General features: G+C 44.8%; 1 protein-coding gene across 2 annotated transcripts in view; it reads left to right on the top strand.

The window, feature by feature from the left end:
* The window catches only part of NARF (nuclear prelamin A recognition factor), a 30,852-nt gene that overhangs the window by 2,306 nt on the left and 13,614 nt on the right, over nt 1–14,932 (top strand). Inside the window, exons 2-5 of one of the 2 annotated variants that reach the window (XM_056858937.1) lie at nt 1,691–1,771; nt 9,006–9,131; nt 10,443–10,575; nt 12,875–13,009. In XM_056858937.1, coding sequence (XP_056714915.1) covers nt 1,691–1,771; nt 9,006–9,131; nt 10,443–10,575; nt 12,875–13,009 — 475 coding nt within the window. Of the gene's footprint in view, nt 1–1,690; nt 1,772–9,005; nt 9,150–10,442; nt 10,576–12,874; nt 13,010–14,932 lie in introns of both variants that reach the window. The other variant, XM_056858935.1, reaches the window with a different exon arrangement.

The following is a 14,932-nucleotide window of genomic DNA, read 5'->3' as shown; positions in this document are numbered from 1 at the left end:
TGTTAGACCCTTATTTCCTGCATCTTCTAAGGCCAGAACACTTGGTTTTACCTCACAGCAGCTACTAACATGCAACCTAATAAGTACTTGATGTCTATGTACTACACAATATGGTTCCCTGTTCCTTTATTTGTATGCATTTCTACTTGGAATATGTCCCAATTGACCCTATTTATCTAATACATTATGTATTTTTTAGTCTTTGTTCATGGTTCGTTCATAGTCTTCGTTCATGCGAAGAGCCAGCGTAGTGTAGTGGTTAAGAACGGTGGTTTAGAGTGGTGGACTCAGATCTGGAGAACCAGGTTTGATTCCCCACTCCTACACATGAAGCCAGCTGGGTGACCTTGGGCAAGTCACACTCTCAGCCTCACCTACCTCACAGGGTGTCTGTTGTGGGGAGAGGAAGGGATTCTAAGCCGATTTGATTCTTCCTTAAGTGGTAGAGAAAGTTGGCATATTAAAACCAACTCTTCTTCTTGACCATCATAATCTTCTTACCCTTCATTTCATTTCCATTTCATCTTCTTCATTTCATTTCCATTTCTTCATTTCATTTCTATGCATGTTTTGTTTGTGTTTTTTCCCTTTGCGGGATTCCTTGTTAAAAATTTAGTGTGAGTCTCAAGAGATGTCATTGCTCCCAAGCAGGGCTGACAGATAACTGCCCTTACCTGCTGATCGCTCCGCAATATCTGAAAAGCAGAGGCATGTTGCCTCTGAAATCCAGAGGCTCCACTCAGCTGCCATGACTAAGGGTAGACCTATACCACATAAATCTATCCTGTTCCCTTTCATCTGATCCATTGTCCATCACAGCTCACATCAAGGAATTCTACAGATCAACTACTTGCTGTTCTTTCGTCCGCCAATCATTTCCATTGTCAGTCAATCTACTGCCCATCATTTCCACAGAGTGAACCTGAATTTAAGTTTTGTGACAGTCGAAGAAAGGTTACTCTGTACCATGCATGATTTTGTAGACCTCTATTATGTTAGCCCTGTCATTTTTTTTCCTCATCCGAGCCTCAGACACTTTAGCCTTAATTCATAGGTAAGGTACAGCTTGCTTGTTATTATTTCAGTTCCCCTCTTTTGCACTTTTTCCAGCTCTTCAGTGTTCTTTTTGAGATGTGAAAACCAGAACTGCATTCAGTATTCTATATGAGTCTGCACCAGGCTGTATTACTAATCCCCATGTGTTTTCACCATCCTGAACTATATGGTGTCATCTTTGCTACTTCACTATCCACTCCCAATGCCTGGTCATTTACGAATAAATTAAGCAACAGTGTTCCCAGCACAGATCCGGAAGGGGGATCTCCACTGCTCAGATTCCTCCATTTTGTAAACTGTCACATTTCAAATCTGAACTGTTGAAAGGAATGCATCTACTCATAACTAAACTGTTATCTGTGTCTTTCTATTTCTTCCCTCTGTTGAAATTTAGGTTGTAATCTTGGGGCATATTTTTTTTATTTCTGTGTAGAGTATTATGAACATTGAGGATACTATAAAATAATTATAGTTCTTTTAAAAATTGTTGGACATGTCAGGGTCTGTCTGTTCTGTAATAACTGAAAATTTAGCTCAGATGGAATTATATAATAAGATACTTTTCCATCCCTCATTTACCTGTATTATACAGTACGTTGTTTGTTTTATCACTAAAGTGTATGATGTGTTTCAGGAATGTAGTAAAAAACAGAAAAATGATGACCAACAAAGTATGCCAGCTGATGTTCTCAATTCAAATGAAGAAAATGAAGAGGTAATGCAAATTTTTAGTAATCTAAATCATACTGACCTGACCCAGATGTAGGTAATGCCTACTTTCTTCCATTGGCTTCAAGGAGATGTACAGTGTAATCTTACTCATGTTTACTCAAAGTATACTTCCAAGTGAGTGTGCATTGGATCATGCCTTAGCCATGACTAACTGTTGGTACATTGGAGCCATTCCCGCTGTGAAGGAAGGGCATCTTAAATCTTGGGTGTTTCTCGCTCCATTGCTAGGGGGAGGCAAGACTAACTTAACTTCCTGTCTCCCGGGCGAGGAACGCCTTCACTTCCAGTTCTTCTCCTGCCTTTGCTGGGGGAGCACGTCCAGCCATAGGTGGGACAAGAACAGATAGAGAAAGTAGGCTTAGGATTTGTTTCTTTCCCTCTAATTTCTTTCCGATCCATTTTCCCTCTCTCCTCCTCCTGTCGTCTGTGTGAGTGAGTGGTGTGAGAGCACCCGGGCTCCTTCCCGACTATCCACTGTGCTGCAGGAAGATCAGACGAGCTGCGGGATTGCTGCGGTGCACAAAATGGCGACCACAAGGATTGCATTGGAGGAGATCGAGCTCCTTTCCGATGCAGACCAGGATTTGGTGCTAAAATCGGCCCCTCCTGCTAGCCGCCTCGGCGGACTATTGGAAAGGGAGCCCGGCAAGTCTTCCACGACTTCTATGCCAAACTGGAAAGCCTCCAAGAAGGCAAAGACAAACAGCGGGGAAAAAGCTCACAAGCGCCATCTTGCACAGAGTTCCGGTTTGACCTGCATGGTCCCAGCCGGATCCTCTGTCAAATCACTGGCCATGGATGTTGCAGAGACAACGGAGGGTAACGTACTCTCCTCGGTTGAAGGGGACTCCCCCAAGCATCCCACCTTTGAACAGGTGCATTCTATGATAAATGGGTCCTTAGATAAGCACTTTCAGAGGCTACAAGCCCTTATTCTCCCTTTTCCAACAGGCTTGCACAACTCAAGGAATTTACCAGCCTAACATTCAGGGGTATTTGGCAGCCTCCCCAGTGTACTCAGCTGCCTCAGATTCCCTAAGAGAGGATCATAGCAGTAATAGGGCAGGCTCCTCCAGACAATGGCCAACCAAAGCTGCTATGAAATCTGTACACAATTTCCAACAGCAGCCCATTAGAGACGATGACTCCTCTGTGGATCTAGCCTCAGAACCTGATGATAAAGAGGAGGGAGAGTTCATATCTGATGAAGAACTCCCGGTTATGCAGGAGCAGCAGCATCGGCTGTTCTGTCCTGATGATTTTCAAGCCCTTTTGGCCAAGGCTTTATTTGCCTTAGATTTATCTGAAGAGGCTGAGGTCTCTGAGGAGTCCAAGCCCAAATCTAGATGTATAGGCTCTAAGGAATATTTTCCACAATGTGATGCCCAGTCAGTTAAGGTCCCACTACCAGAATACTTTGAAAAGGTTATTAGATCAGAATGGGACAAGCCTATGCATAAAAATCAGTTTTCTGGCAGTGCCAGGAAACTTTATGAAATGGTTCCCTATGCCATGGAGATGTTGGAGCTACCTGTTGCGGATGCTCCAGTTACTGCACTTCAATCCTCCGACTTTTTTGCCGAAGATGGAGTTGGTTTTGTGAAAGACCAACCGGATAGGAAGATCGATTTCCTTTCCAGAAAAGTACATGAGGCGGCTGCTCTATCATTCAAGCCAACACCTCTATAGCACTCATGGCTACAGCATCTAATGCCTGGGTTAAGAAGCTCACACAACTTCTACCCATGGCAGATAAAAAAAGTAGCTGAGGGTTTATCCCAGGTGTTAAAGGCTTCCTCCTTTATGGCGGACACTTCCCTAGACGCTGTGATTTTTGCATCCAGAGCAGTGGCTTCTAATACGGCCATATGCAGGGCTCTCTGGATCAGGCCTTGGTCTACTGACTACAGAGCCAAGAACACTCTTATGGCACACCCTTATAAAGGGGGGGAACTGTTTGGAGAGTGCTTGGACAAGATGCTATCTGAAATTAAGGACAAGAACCAAACCTTCCTTAAGTCTCAAAGAAAGGATACTCATTATGGCCAACATTCTCAGTCCTTTCGATCCTACCATACCTTATCGCGATTCAGGCAGGATCAGAGACGACCACAGTGGTCCTCCCAAACAATTCAGGGCACTCCCCTTTGGACTGACATCTGCCCCCCGAGTTTTTTCCAAGGTGATGGTGGCCATTGTGGCAATGCTGCAAAAGGAAGGGATTCAAATTCATCCTTACTTGGGCGGCCCTCTCATTTGTGCCCCATCCTTCGATCTGGCTACCCAACACACGACTCGGGTTGTCAACGCATTGGAAAAGCACTGATATCTCATAAACAGAACCAAGAGTTTACTTGTTACAACACAAAAGATTCTACACCTGGGAGTACTCATAGACTCCATGACCAATTTGGTACACCTCCCCTTGGACAAGGCCCACAAGATTGCCGCAGTGGCCATATCCACCGCAAGAACTTCACGGCATCGCCTTATGGCCCTGTCGAGTCTCCTGGGACTTATGACTTCTTGTCTGGGCCTGATCCCTTGGACCCGATTCCATTCCCGACCTCTTCAGGCAGCATTATGTCCCTTTCAATTATTCATCACTCACAAAATAGACAAAACCATTATCCTTGACCAGACAACCAGGAAAAGCCTATCCTGGTGGACCGACACGGTCAATCTGACGGCCGGGCAGCCCTACATCCACGATCAACCGATACAGGTATTTACAGACCCCAGTCTCAAGGGAGGGGCGCCACGGCAACAGACCTCTACGCCCAGGGAGTATGGGATTAGTCCGAGGCCTGACTCCACATCAATTTACTCGAGCTCAAGGCAGTGCACCTAGCACTTCTCAAATTCCACAAACTTCTGCTGAACAAACATATACTCATACGCACGGACAATGTGGCAACCGAGGCCCACATAAACAGGGTGGGTCACGCTCCTCGCGCCTACACCAGGAGGCGTTGGCCATTTTGGATGGGTGGAGAAACATCTTCTGTCTCTGAGGGCGGAGCTTGTCCGGGGCATACTGAATACACAGGCCAATTGGCTCAGTCGCCAAGCCATTCAGGAAGGGAAATGGATGTTAAATCCACAAATTTTCCAAGCCATCTCCAGACGATTCGGAGCTCCCATCGTAGATCTGTTCGCCTCACCTCAAAGTCAAACACTTTATTACGGCCTTGCCAGAAAAATTTGCCTCACCTCAGAATTGACAGGTAGAATGGTTCTTCACACAATTCTACAACCCGAAAGCCGAACAGGTGGATGCCCTTCTGAGCCGCTGGCCCCCGGGCCTAGTGTACGCCTTTCCTCCGCTTCCGATACTTCAGGAGGTCATCAGGAGATCAGATCCGAGAGGGCAGAAGTAATTCTGATCGCACCCAATTGGCCGCGACGGCCATGGTTTCCAGCCCTGATGGAGTTGTCCATCCCGACGCCCTGGCATCTACCAATAACATGGGACCTTCTTCAACAGGGCCCGCTGACTTATCCGGACCCAGGATGGTTTCAGTTGACCTCTTGGAGGTTGAGAGGTCTAGGCTTATAGATCTTGGTCTATCAGAGGACGTAGTTGGAACTATTCTGAAAGCCGGACATCCTTCCACAAATAGGATTTATGAATACACATGGAAAACCTTTTCTTGGTGGTGCCTTCGTAAGACGGTCAACCCTACCTCGCCTAACCTACCTCAACTGCTGGAATTCCTCCAGGACGGTGTGAGGCAGGGTCTCAGGGCGGCCACCTTGAGGGAAAAAATCTCGGCTATCGCCTCCGTGTGCCCAGAGAAGAACGGTTTTTCTCTTTCATCTCACCCACAGATTAAAGCCTTCATCAAGGGAGTGGTCCAATCTACCCCTCTGGTGATTCATCGCTTCCCAACATGGAGGCTGAACACTGTACTTTCCGCACTCACCAAAAGACCTTTAGAACCATTAAAAGAGGCCCCCTTGCGATTCTTGAGGATGAAAATGCTATTTCTAGTCGCTATTACCTCGGCCAGGAGGGTTTCGGAGCTGGGGGCACTCTCCATCCGCGAAGACTTATGCGTATTCCACAAGGAGAAAGTGGTACTGCGTGTAGATCCAAGGTGGGTTCATCCTTTCATCAGGCACAGGAGCTGCATCTGCCATCCTTTTGCCCCAGTCCCTCCTCCCCAAAGGAGTGGACTTGGCATTCCCTGGACTTACGAAGAGCCATATGCATATATATTTCAAGGACGGCTAGCATTAGAAAAACGGAATTCATGTTCATTTCTATTTCTGCCCCTAATAAGAGTTCACGCATGTCCCATCAGGCCATAAGCTCCACCATAAGACTATGCATAAGGGAAGCATACTTAGCTAGTGGCCTTCAAGTCCTGTCAGGCATCACGGCACATTCTCTGCGGAGCGTGGCTACCTCGGCTGCTCTCTTTAAGCAAGCCTCGACGGAGGAAATTTGCAGGGCAGCCACCTGGTCCAACGTGTCTACCTTCATCAGACATCGGATCAACACTATGGCATCTGCTGAGGCAGCCTTCAGAAGACACATTCTGCAACACATGGTGGAAGATGATGAGGACTGATCTTCCCACCCATTGCGTCATTGCTTTTGGACATCCCAAGATTCAAGATGCCCTTCCTTCAGAGTGGGAAAGGTACATTGTTTACTCACCGAGAAGGTCCTTTCCGCTCTGAAGTAGAAGGGCATCTTGCCCACCCAGAGAAGGTACATCATCTTCCAAGGATGGAATTACACTCAGATACATGGCCTCTGCTAGCCAAATGGCCTCAGTTCACTATCAGAATTAATAGTTCAATGGTTATAAAGTTATAGTTAATGTTTTAAGGTACTCATTGTTGTGAGTCTGTTCCCTGTCTCTCATGCTTTCTGTAGAATAGCTGGAAGTGAAGGTGTTCCTCGCCCGGGAGACAGGAAGTTGTTTAGTTAGTCCTGCCTCCCCCTAGCAATGGAGCGAGAAACACCCAAGATTCAAGATGCCCTTCTACTTCAGAGCGGAAAGGACCTTCTCAGTGAGTAAACAATGTACCTTTCTGTTTTGTTATCTCATAAACTGCTGGTTTGTGAAAAGCATTATACACTCCTATAGGCTTTATGCAACTGAAATAAATCATACATTCCCTATGGCGTCACTGTTACAGAACTTCACAGAAACTGCTTTATACCTATTCTGACCCTTGGGGCATCTGGCTCAGTACTGTCTGCTAAGAATAAGAGTAAATTATGCTACACATTTTATTTAAGAAGTTCACATGATTGACACAGATCTTTCTAGCAAGTATAAAAATGACATTTGTCTTTTTCTTTCATTCCAAGTCTTACACATAGGGTTGCCAGGTCCCTTTTTGATTCTGTCTGACTTGGGAGTAAGTTCCACTGAATTTATAGCAACTTCCTTCTAAATGTACCACATATCTGAGGAAATGAGCTGTGGCTCATGAAAGCTCATTGAAATAAATGTTGTTAGGCATTAAGGTGGTGCTGCACTTGTTTTGGCTCCTCCTTCCCATTATGCGGCTCCTGAAAGTCTGCCGATGCCCCCTGCCCCAAGGGCTCAGTGGGCTTTGCTAGGATGGAGGGGGAAACAGGAAAGTCCTGCTCCACAGAGGTGATTGGATACACATTTGGCATGGTATTTTTCCCACACTTGAGAGTCATATTTGCAGAGTACGTGCACATGGGTATGGCTAGAACATTACGTGCATAAATCAGAACAGAATGTAACATTAAAATGCTAAGTATGTCTTGACTCTCACATAATTTGAAAGCAATATTCTGGGTGATACCTCAGGGACATTTTTAACCATACATTGAGTTAAGTCTGATTGGGCCACTGCAGGCCAGATAAAATTGATTCCTGAGTCACATCCAACCCACAGGCCACTTACTCGTGACCCTGTCTTGTGTAATAAGGGCATATCCCTTATTCTGGACCATTTTGCCTCCAGAAATGCAAGTGCTCCGTGGCGTTTCTTAGAGCTCCAAATTGGTCAATAATTTGACTGTGATTTTATGGTACTCTTTCTCTAGACACAGTGATAAAAATGGGATTAAAAGATGGCACCAAAATTTACATTTGGGAAATGTAAAGAAATCTGTTGATCAGAAACTAGACATCTTACAACTGTAGGATAAGTAGATTGGGTGCATACTGGCCTGCTTTCTGCTGAAAAATCGCTGTTGTGGCCTTTGAGGAGAGTCGCTGGTGCAGTGGTGAAAGTGTTGGTTTAGAATTTGGGAGATCCAGGTTTGAATCCCCGCTTTGCCAAGGAAGCTTACTGGATGACTTTGGGCAAGGCACATACTGTCAGTCTCACCTACCTCACTGGGTTTGTTGTGAGGATAAAATGGAAGAGAACGCTGTAAGCCACCTTGGGTCCTCATTGGAAGAGAAAGGCAAGGTATAAATGAAGTAAATTCAGTAGAGTACTGTCTGTGATCAGGACTTGTAAATCAATCCCTGATCAAAACCTCATTCTTTCATTGGGTTGAATTTCATGGAGGATTTCTGCAGAAAGAAAGGAGGGGATGATTTTAATTGATTCTCCCTTCCTGCTTCAGACCTCTGGCTCTTTTAAGCAGAGGTTAGATGGCCATCTGACAGCAATCCCGATTCTGTGAACTTAGGTAGATCATGTGAGAGAGGGCAAGAAGGGTTGCATCAGTGCTTGGCTCTTGTGGCCTTTTCTTGCATGCCCAGTGTAATGTCAGTCGCCACTTTGGGGTCAGGAAACAATTTTCCTCCAGGCTAGATTGGCCAGGGATCCTGGAGGAGTTTTTTTTGGCCATCTTCTGGGCATGGAGTAGGGGTCATTGGGGGTGTGGGGGGGAGGTAGTTGTGAATTTCCTGTATTGTGCAGGGGGTTGGACTAGATGACCCTGGTGGTCCCTTCCAACTCTGATTCTTACCCCAAACTCTTCCTTGGCCCCTTCTAAGAGGCAGAATTTCAGGGGGATGTTATGGGAGGGGGGGAGTCCTGCTCTGCTGATGGAAATTCTTTCTGTCTGCAGAAATCTCCATTAGATCCAAGCCCTTCATCTCTTGTTCTTCGTTCCTGGCAATCCCAGCTGCTAACAATCTGGTGATCCAGCTGCAGAATTTTTGCAGCATGTTCATGTATCCCTTCATAGCATTTTTTGAATAACTGAGCCAAGTAGCATGTTGAATTTTTGTCAAGTTTTTGTTGGTGTTCTTCATTTTCAGAAAAGTGAATTCCATAAATTGGCTAATGCTAAAATATTCCTCAGTGACTGCCTAGCTTGTGAAAATTGTATAACCTCAGAAGAAGCTGTCAGAGTTTTCCAGCAGAATCAGAAGGAGCTCTTCCGGGTACTAAACCTTAACAAGGTAATGTGTGTGTAAAGAGTATTCTGCTTTTGGTGAAAAATGAAATAATAAGACAAATTAGAACTTTATGATAACTACCTTCTTAGAAGAAGAAGAAGAAGAAGAAAAGAACTACCAATATATTGCATTTCCTATTTTTTCCTGTCTTTTGGAGTAATTCCTTACAACTTTGTACTCCCATATCCAAAACATTCACTCTCTTTCCCTAGTAATTATCCTTGACAAGCTTCTATTGTTTCACGTTCTGTGTCTTCCTTTATGCCCATAACCGACTGCTCATCTACTTGTGGGTTATGTTCTCCTGCTGGTATTCCTTGCTGCTGCAGGACGATTGCCCAGAGTTAATTTTTGTACACCGCCTAGTAGGATGTAGTTGGGAGGAAACACAATGGGGGCCAATGAAAGAGAGTTATCACCACCATAATTCCTGGAGATTTGGGGGCTGAGCCTGGTAAGGGTGGGATTTGGGGAGGAGAATACACTCAGCAGGGATGTAATGCCATACAGTCCACCCTCTGAAGCTGCATTTTTCTCCAGGAGACCATCTCCTAGTCTGGACATCAGTCATAATTCTAAGGGCACTTTCACGCAGCCCAAATAATGCCCTTTCAATCCACTTTGAAGGTGGATTTTACTGTGTGAACTGGCAAAATCCACTTGCAAATGATCATTAAGATGCACTGAAAGTGGATTGAAAGGGCATTATTTGGGCTGTGTGAAAGTGCCCCAAGAGAATTCCAGGCCCCACAGGGAGGTGGGCAACCTTACCACCATGAGTGTAGTTCTTCACTTTGTTTCCAAAACTGGAGATGTACAGCCTTCTTCCTCTCCTCTTTTGTCTCAGCACAAGTCTATATTTCTTTACCTGCTGCTCTGTGGCCTGCCATGGGACACCTTCTGACATTATGGCAACGAGACCAAGAAAGATGACCAGTAGCCACCATAATGCTGCTCTGCATTTCTCTTGTCTGGAGAAATCGACTGCTGTACTGTGACAGCTGCCAGCTTCAGTATTCTTTCTTTTTCTTTCCTGCCCTTAATATTGGGGAAAGGGACAAAGAATGGCAGATTCCTTAGAACAGTGTTGTATTTCCTGTGGGGATATATTGTGGCAGTGTGAGCAGGGGGGAGGGGAGATGCAAATGGCCACTTCCTGAAGCCTTACTTAAACTGGATCAATGTCTGACTCAGAACAATTAATAAAATACGAGAAAACATTATGATCCATAAGGGTATACTTTGAACTGTTAAATGTTAATCTACCTGTATGTTTTGTTGTGTGTTGTTTTCCAGAAATGTGATACCTCAAAACACAAAGTGGTGGCAGTGTCTATATGCCCTCAGTCCTTGCCTTATTTTGCTGCTAAATTCAATATCTCTGTAACTGAAGCAGCCAAGAGGCTTTGTGGTTTCCTCAGAAGTCTTGGTAGGTTGGTTATTATGGTGAGGGAAAAAACAAACACAGCAATTTTCCCCCTCTTTTTTGCATTTTGCTTTCCTGGCACATTTCTGTAGCATGTGCCAAGTCATAAGAAAGGATTGTGCAATTATTCAGCAGGAGATGCATTTATGAGGGCACCCACAGTCAATAATCTGTTCTGAAATAACACAGTACTGAAGATAGTGCAAAAATGCTGAAAGCAGAGTATATCCCTGGGTATAGTTGGAAGTCATGTGATAGAGCAACCCCGTCGAAACTAAGCAGGTCAGTCTGGCCAGTGCCTGGATGAGAAAGAGATCTTCTAGGAACTTTATGTGTGCTATCTTGAGTTCCATGATGGGAGAAAAGTGGGTTATAATTGAAGTCAACTAATAAGTCTGTCTTGGAACTGTGTTCAGGGAATTGAGAAGTCTGTAATCCTACAGTGCCACTGTGGATTACAGAATGAAGATTTCCAGCACAGAATTTTTAATCTGAGACCCATGCAGCTGGTCCATCCCTGTAGAAATTGGGGAGGGGTATAGATTATAACTGCCCCCATTGCTCCCCACTCCTTACCACACTTGATCTTCATGTATTTGTAGTAACCTAGACCCTGCATGCACCATCCTTGCATATCCTTGTGAGCCTATATGCATTGGCCTAGAAATCAGGTGCAGCAAGGAATGGGACAAGCAGAATCCTGATCCTCCTTCCGCATGTACATCTGAATATATGCCTTAAGAGTCTAAGGGATTTTGTTTTTAAGTCTGGCTTGCAGGAGTAAGGAGAAAAGTTGGGAAAGGTATTCTACCTTAGGCCAAAATCCTAGACAGCCATGCTGCAGGCAAAGGAGGTGCTTGCAAACAAAAACTTGGATTTCACCAAAAAGTACTACCGTGTTTCCCCGAAAATAAGACACTGTTTTATATTTATTTTTCCTCAAGAAGACACACTATGGCTTATTTTCAGGGGATGTCTTATTTTTATTAAGTATGGTACAACAATCTACATTTATTCAAAGATAGTTAAGTCCGAATTCGGCCGAATAAAGCCACTAAAAACACAATCGCGCCTTTCCGCAGCTCCGGGGGGGCATTTTTGGGGGTAGAGGTTCCAAACTTTCAGCATAGCTTGAGGGGACCCTTCTTGCAAGAACCCCCAAGTTTTGTAAAGATTGGGTCGGGGGGGGGCTGAGATATGGGCCCCGAAAGGGGTCCCCCCTCCTTAATGTGCATCTCTGACAATGGGGGTTTGCAATTAGCAGAGCTTGCCACCCACGCCCAAAGCTCCCAGCCCCAACAGCTGAGCTGTGGGGAGCAAGTGCGGGGCAGGTGCGAAGAAGTTTGCAAAGCAACACATGCAAAGCAACACATTTGCAGCCATGCAAACCATGCAAAGCAACACGTTTGCAACCATACAAACCATTCAAAGCAACATGTTTTCAACCATGCAAAGCAAAATGTTTGCAACCATGCAAAGCAACACCTGACACCGGGGAGTTTGCAAACCATGGAAAGGGACAGAGTCATCTAGCTATGCATAAGGAGCAGGATGGGGTGGAATTTCCCCTTTTGCACCGGACTCAGGACCAGGCAAATGCATTCTTTAAGTCACAATTTGAAAACCAGTTTTGAGCAAGCATCAAAATAGACCTAACCGATCTTATGAATGAGGGAAAACCTGAGGACACACAACTGAAGCCCCCCCCTCAAACCAGAGAGAGAGAGACTCAGGGGGCACCCCCCCCCTCAGAACAGGCAAAAGCCCCCTTTGGCTTCCCCCCCACCCACAGAAACTGCTCCCTCCCCACATACAGATTCTGCTCCCCCCCCCCCCCACACACACACAGGAGAAAAATTATAGAGAAAAGCCCCAAAATAGGTCTTACTGTGGATGTCTTCTGTTCCGGGAATGGGCATGGCAGGGGGAAACGGGCGGGGCTACAGGACGAGTGGTCTGAGGCCGAGGAAACTCTCCGGGAACAGCGAACTGGCGGGAAGTCTTGGTACGCTGCATAGCCACGCCTATCACTATGTCTTATTTTTGGGGTATGGCTTATATTGCGCAAATGCTTAGAAATCCTGCTATGGCTTATTTTATGGGTATGTCTTATTTTCGGGGAAACACGGCACTAGTGGAAGGAATTCTGTCAGAGGAGCATGACTATCTCAGCCCACCCCCCCCCCAAGCATGCTGTTTGAAAAGGCTGAAGGACATTCAGAGCGTTCTAAAAAACAACACATCCCCCACAATGAATCTGATTATGTTTTAAAGTGCTGTTCCTGCCATTGTTTTCCTCTAGGAGTACATTATGTCTTTGACACCATGATAGCTGCTGATTTTAGTATTCTGGAGAGCCAGAACGAGTTTGTACAACGGTACCGCCATCAGACTCAAGAAGAGTATGCCTTACCAATGTTTGCTTCTGCTTGCCCAGGTGAGAAACCCAGTCCAGCATACCACACCATTCACACATTTCCAGTGGTCACCATTGAGATGGACATTGTTTGGGTCGTTAGGCATGTTGAAGATAGTAAGGCCTTGAAGCTTAGTGTGTAGTTTTCAGAATCTTGGAGATTCTTTATGTGTTTTAAAACCACTACAGCCAAGAGAATTCCCTTCTTTGGCCCTGGGAAGATGGACAGCAGACTCATTCCTGTGATGCTGTTTTGCACCTGTGCAGGCATGCTGCCCCTAACTCTGACCTAGGGTATCTCTTAGTTCTCTCTCTTGTGGTGTTAGTACACGCCGTTTACTATGCATTTATATCTGTTTATCTTTTTCCAAGCATCACATCTATAGTCTGGGTTATTGTAAGACCATTAGGGAGTATGATTGTGTTTTAATTTCTGTTATCTTCCTAGGCTCTTCTCCCCCAGCCTTTAAAAAGCATGTTGGCAAAATAGCCCAATTGTGTAATTTTCTGCTTACCATGTATGTCGGAAGGGTTAGTGATATTGTCATAGGATCACTTAGTTCTATGGAGGCCCAACTAACAAATGTGCAAAACTGCACAATTCCTGAGCATTTTTTTAAAGCTACACAAAATCCAGAAATCTAGTTCTTATGGGAGGAAGTTTTCATACACAGCGGTCATTTATTTTTGTCTGTGACCATCCATCCCAGTGGGCAGAAAGGCATGCATTTGAAAAAACGTGATATGGACAAATTTGCAGCCACACCAGGAAATAAATACCATAGCCACACCACACAGAAAAAAGAAATTGAGTTTAGAACATCCTAGGTGCATGTCTTGTCTTTTAAATTAAGGAGAAACAGATGGGGGTGGGGAAACAAAAGAAGAAGACACAACAGTTGTGTTTATTCACAGCAAACTGGAAAATACATTTGGTGGGTAAATTGGTGCATGCATTTTTGTTATGCCTTGTTGCAGTTCACTGATGAAGTTGGGGGCTGATGGAAAGGCAATGGTCCAAGCACTGCTGTTACTTACATCCCTTTCATGTCGGTGGGGCATGTACACAGACAGCGCTTTGGGGATTGCTCTTTAACTAAACATTTCAAAGATTTGTCCCTTAAGAAAAACTAGTGATTAAAAAAACAAAACAAAATAACTTCTGCCTTCTGAGCGTAGGAGTCGTTATTGTTAAGATTTATTCTGAGAATAAGAACAACAGGATGTTTCTTACTAGTTTTTTTAAGCTGAACTTTTCAGTCCTGTAAATAAGCTCATTAGAAAAACAAAAAGTGGGGGGGGGGGAGACTCAACCAAATATGTAGACAGAGCTTCAAAGGTTGACTACAAACTATTCAATATAACATAATAATTACATTTATGGCAAGGTGTACACAGTCAAATTGCTAAAAACACAGGGCATGGAATACAGGCTACATATAAAAATCAGTTATAAAATTCTTGTGTACAGTTGATACAAACAATGTAGAAGAAGAAGAGTTGGTTTTTATATGCCGATTTTCTCTATCACTTAAGGCAGAATAAAACCGGCTTACAATCACCTTCCCTTCCCCTCCCCACAACAGACACCCTTTGAGGTAGGCGGGACTGAGAGAGCATGACTGACCCAAGGTCACCCAGCTGGCTTTGTGTGGAGGAGTAGGGAAACAAATCCAGTTCACCAGATTAGCCCCCGCCGCTCATGTGGAGGAGTGGGGAATCAAACCCTGCTCTCCAGATCAGAATCCACTGCTCCAAACCACCACTCTTAACTACTACACCACGCTGGCTATTGGTAAATAACCAATGCTTGACCATATGCGTTTCAGCCTGAGTAGGCCTTCCTCAGTGGTCACATCCAGAAATAAACCTTATGAAATATTTTTATCTAATATTTTGTTGTGACTTGATGTGAATTCTTAACCCAAATTGTGGGTCTTGCCC

Source organism: Euleptes europaea, chromosome 1 (genome assembly GCF_029931775.1).
Source record: "Euleptes europaea isolate rEulEur1 chromosome 1, rEulEur1.hap1, whole genome shotgun sequence".
In the NCBI taxonomy this organism is placed as follows: domain Eukaryota; kingdom Metazoa; phylum Chordata; class Lepidosauria; order Squamata; family Sphaerodactylidae; genus Euleptes; species Euleptes europaea.
This window is presented reverse-complemented; position numbering and strand designations above follow the sequence as displayed.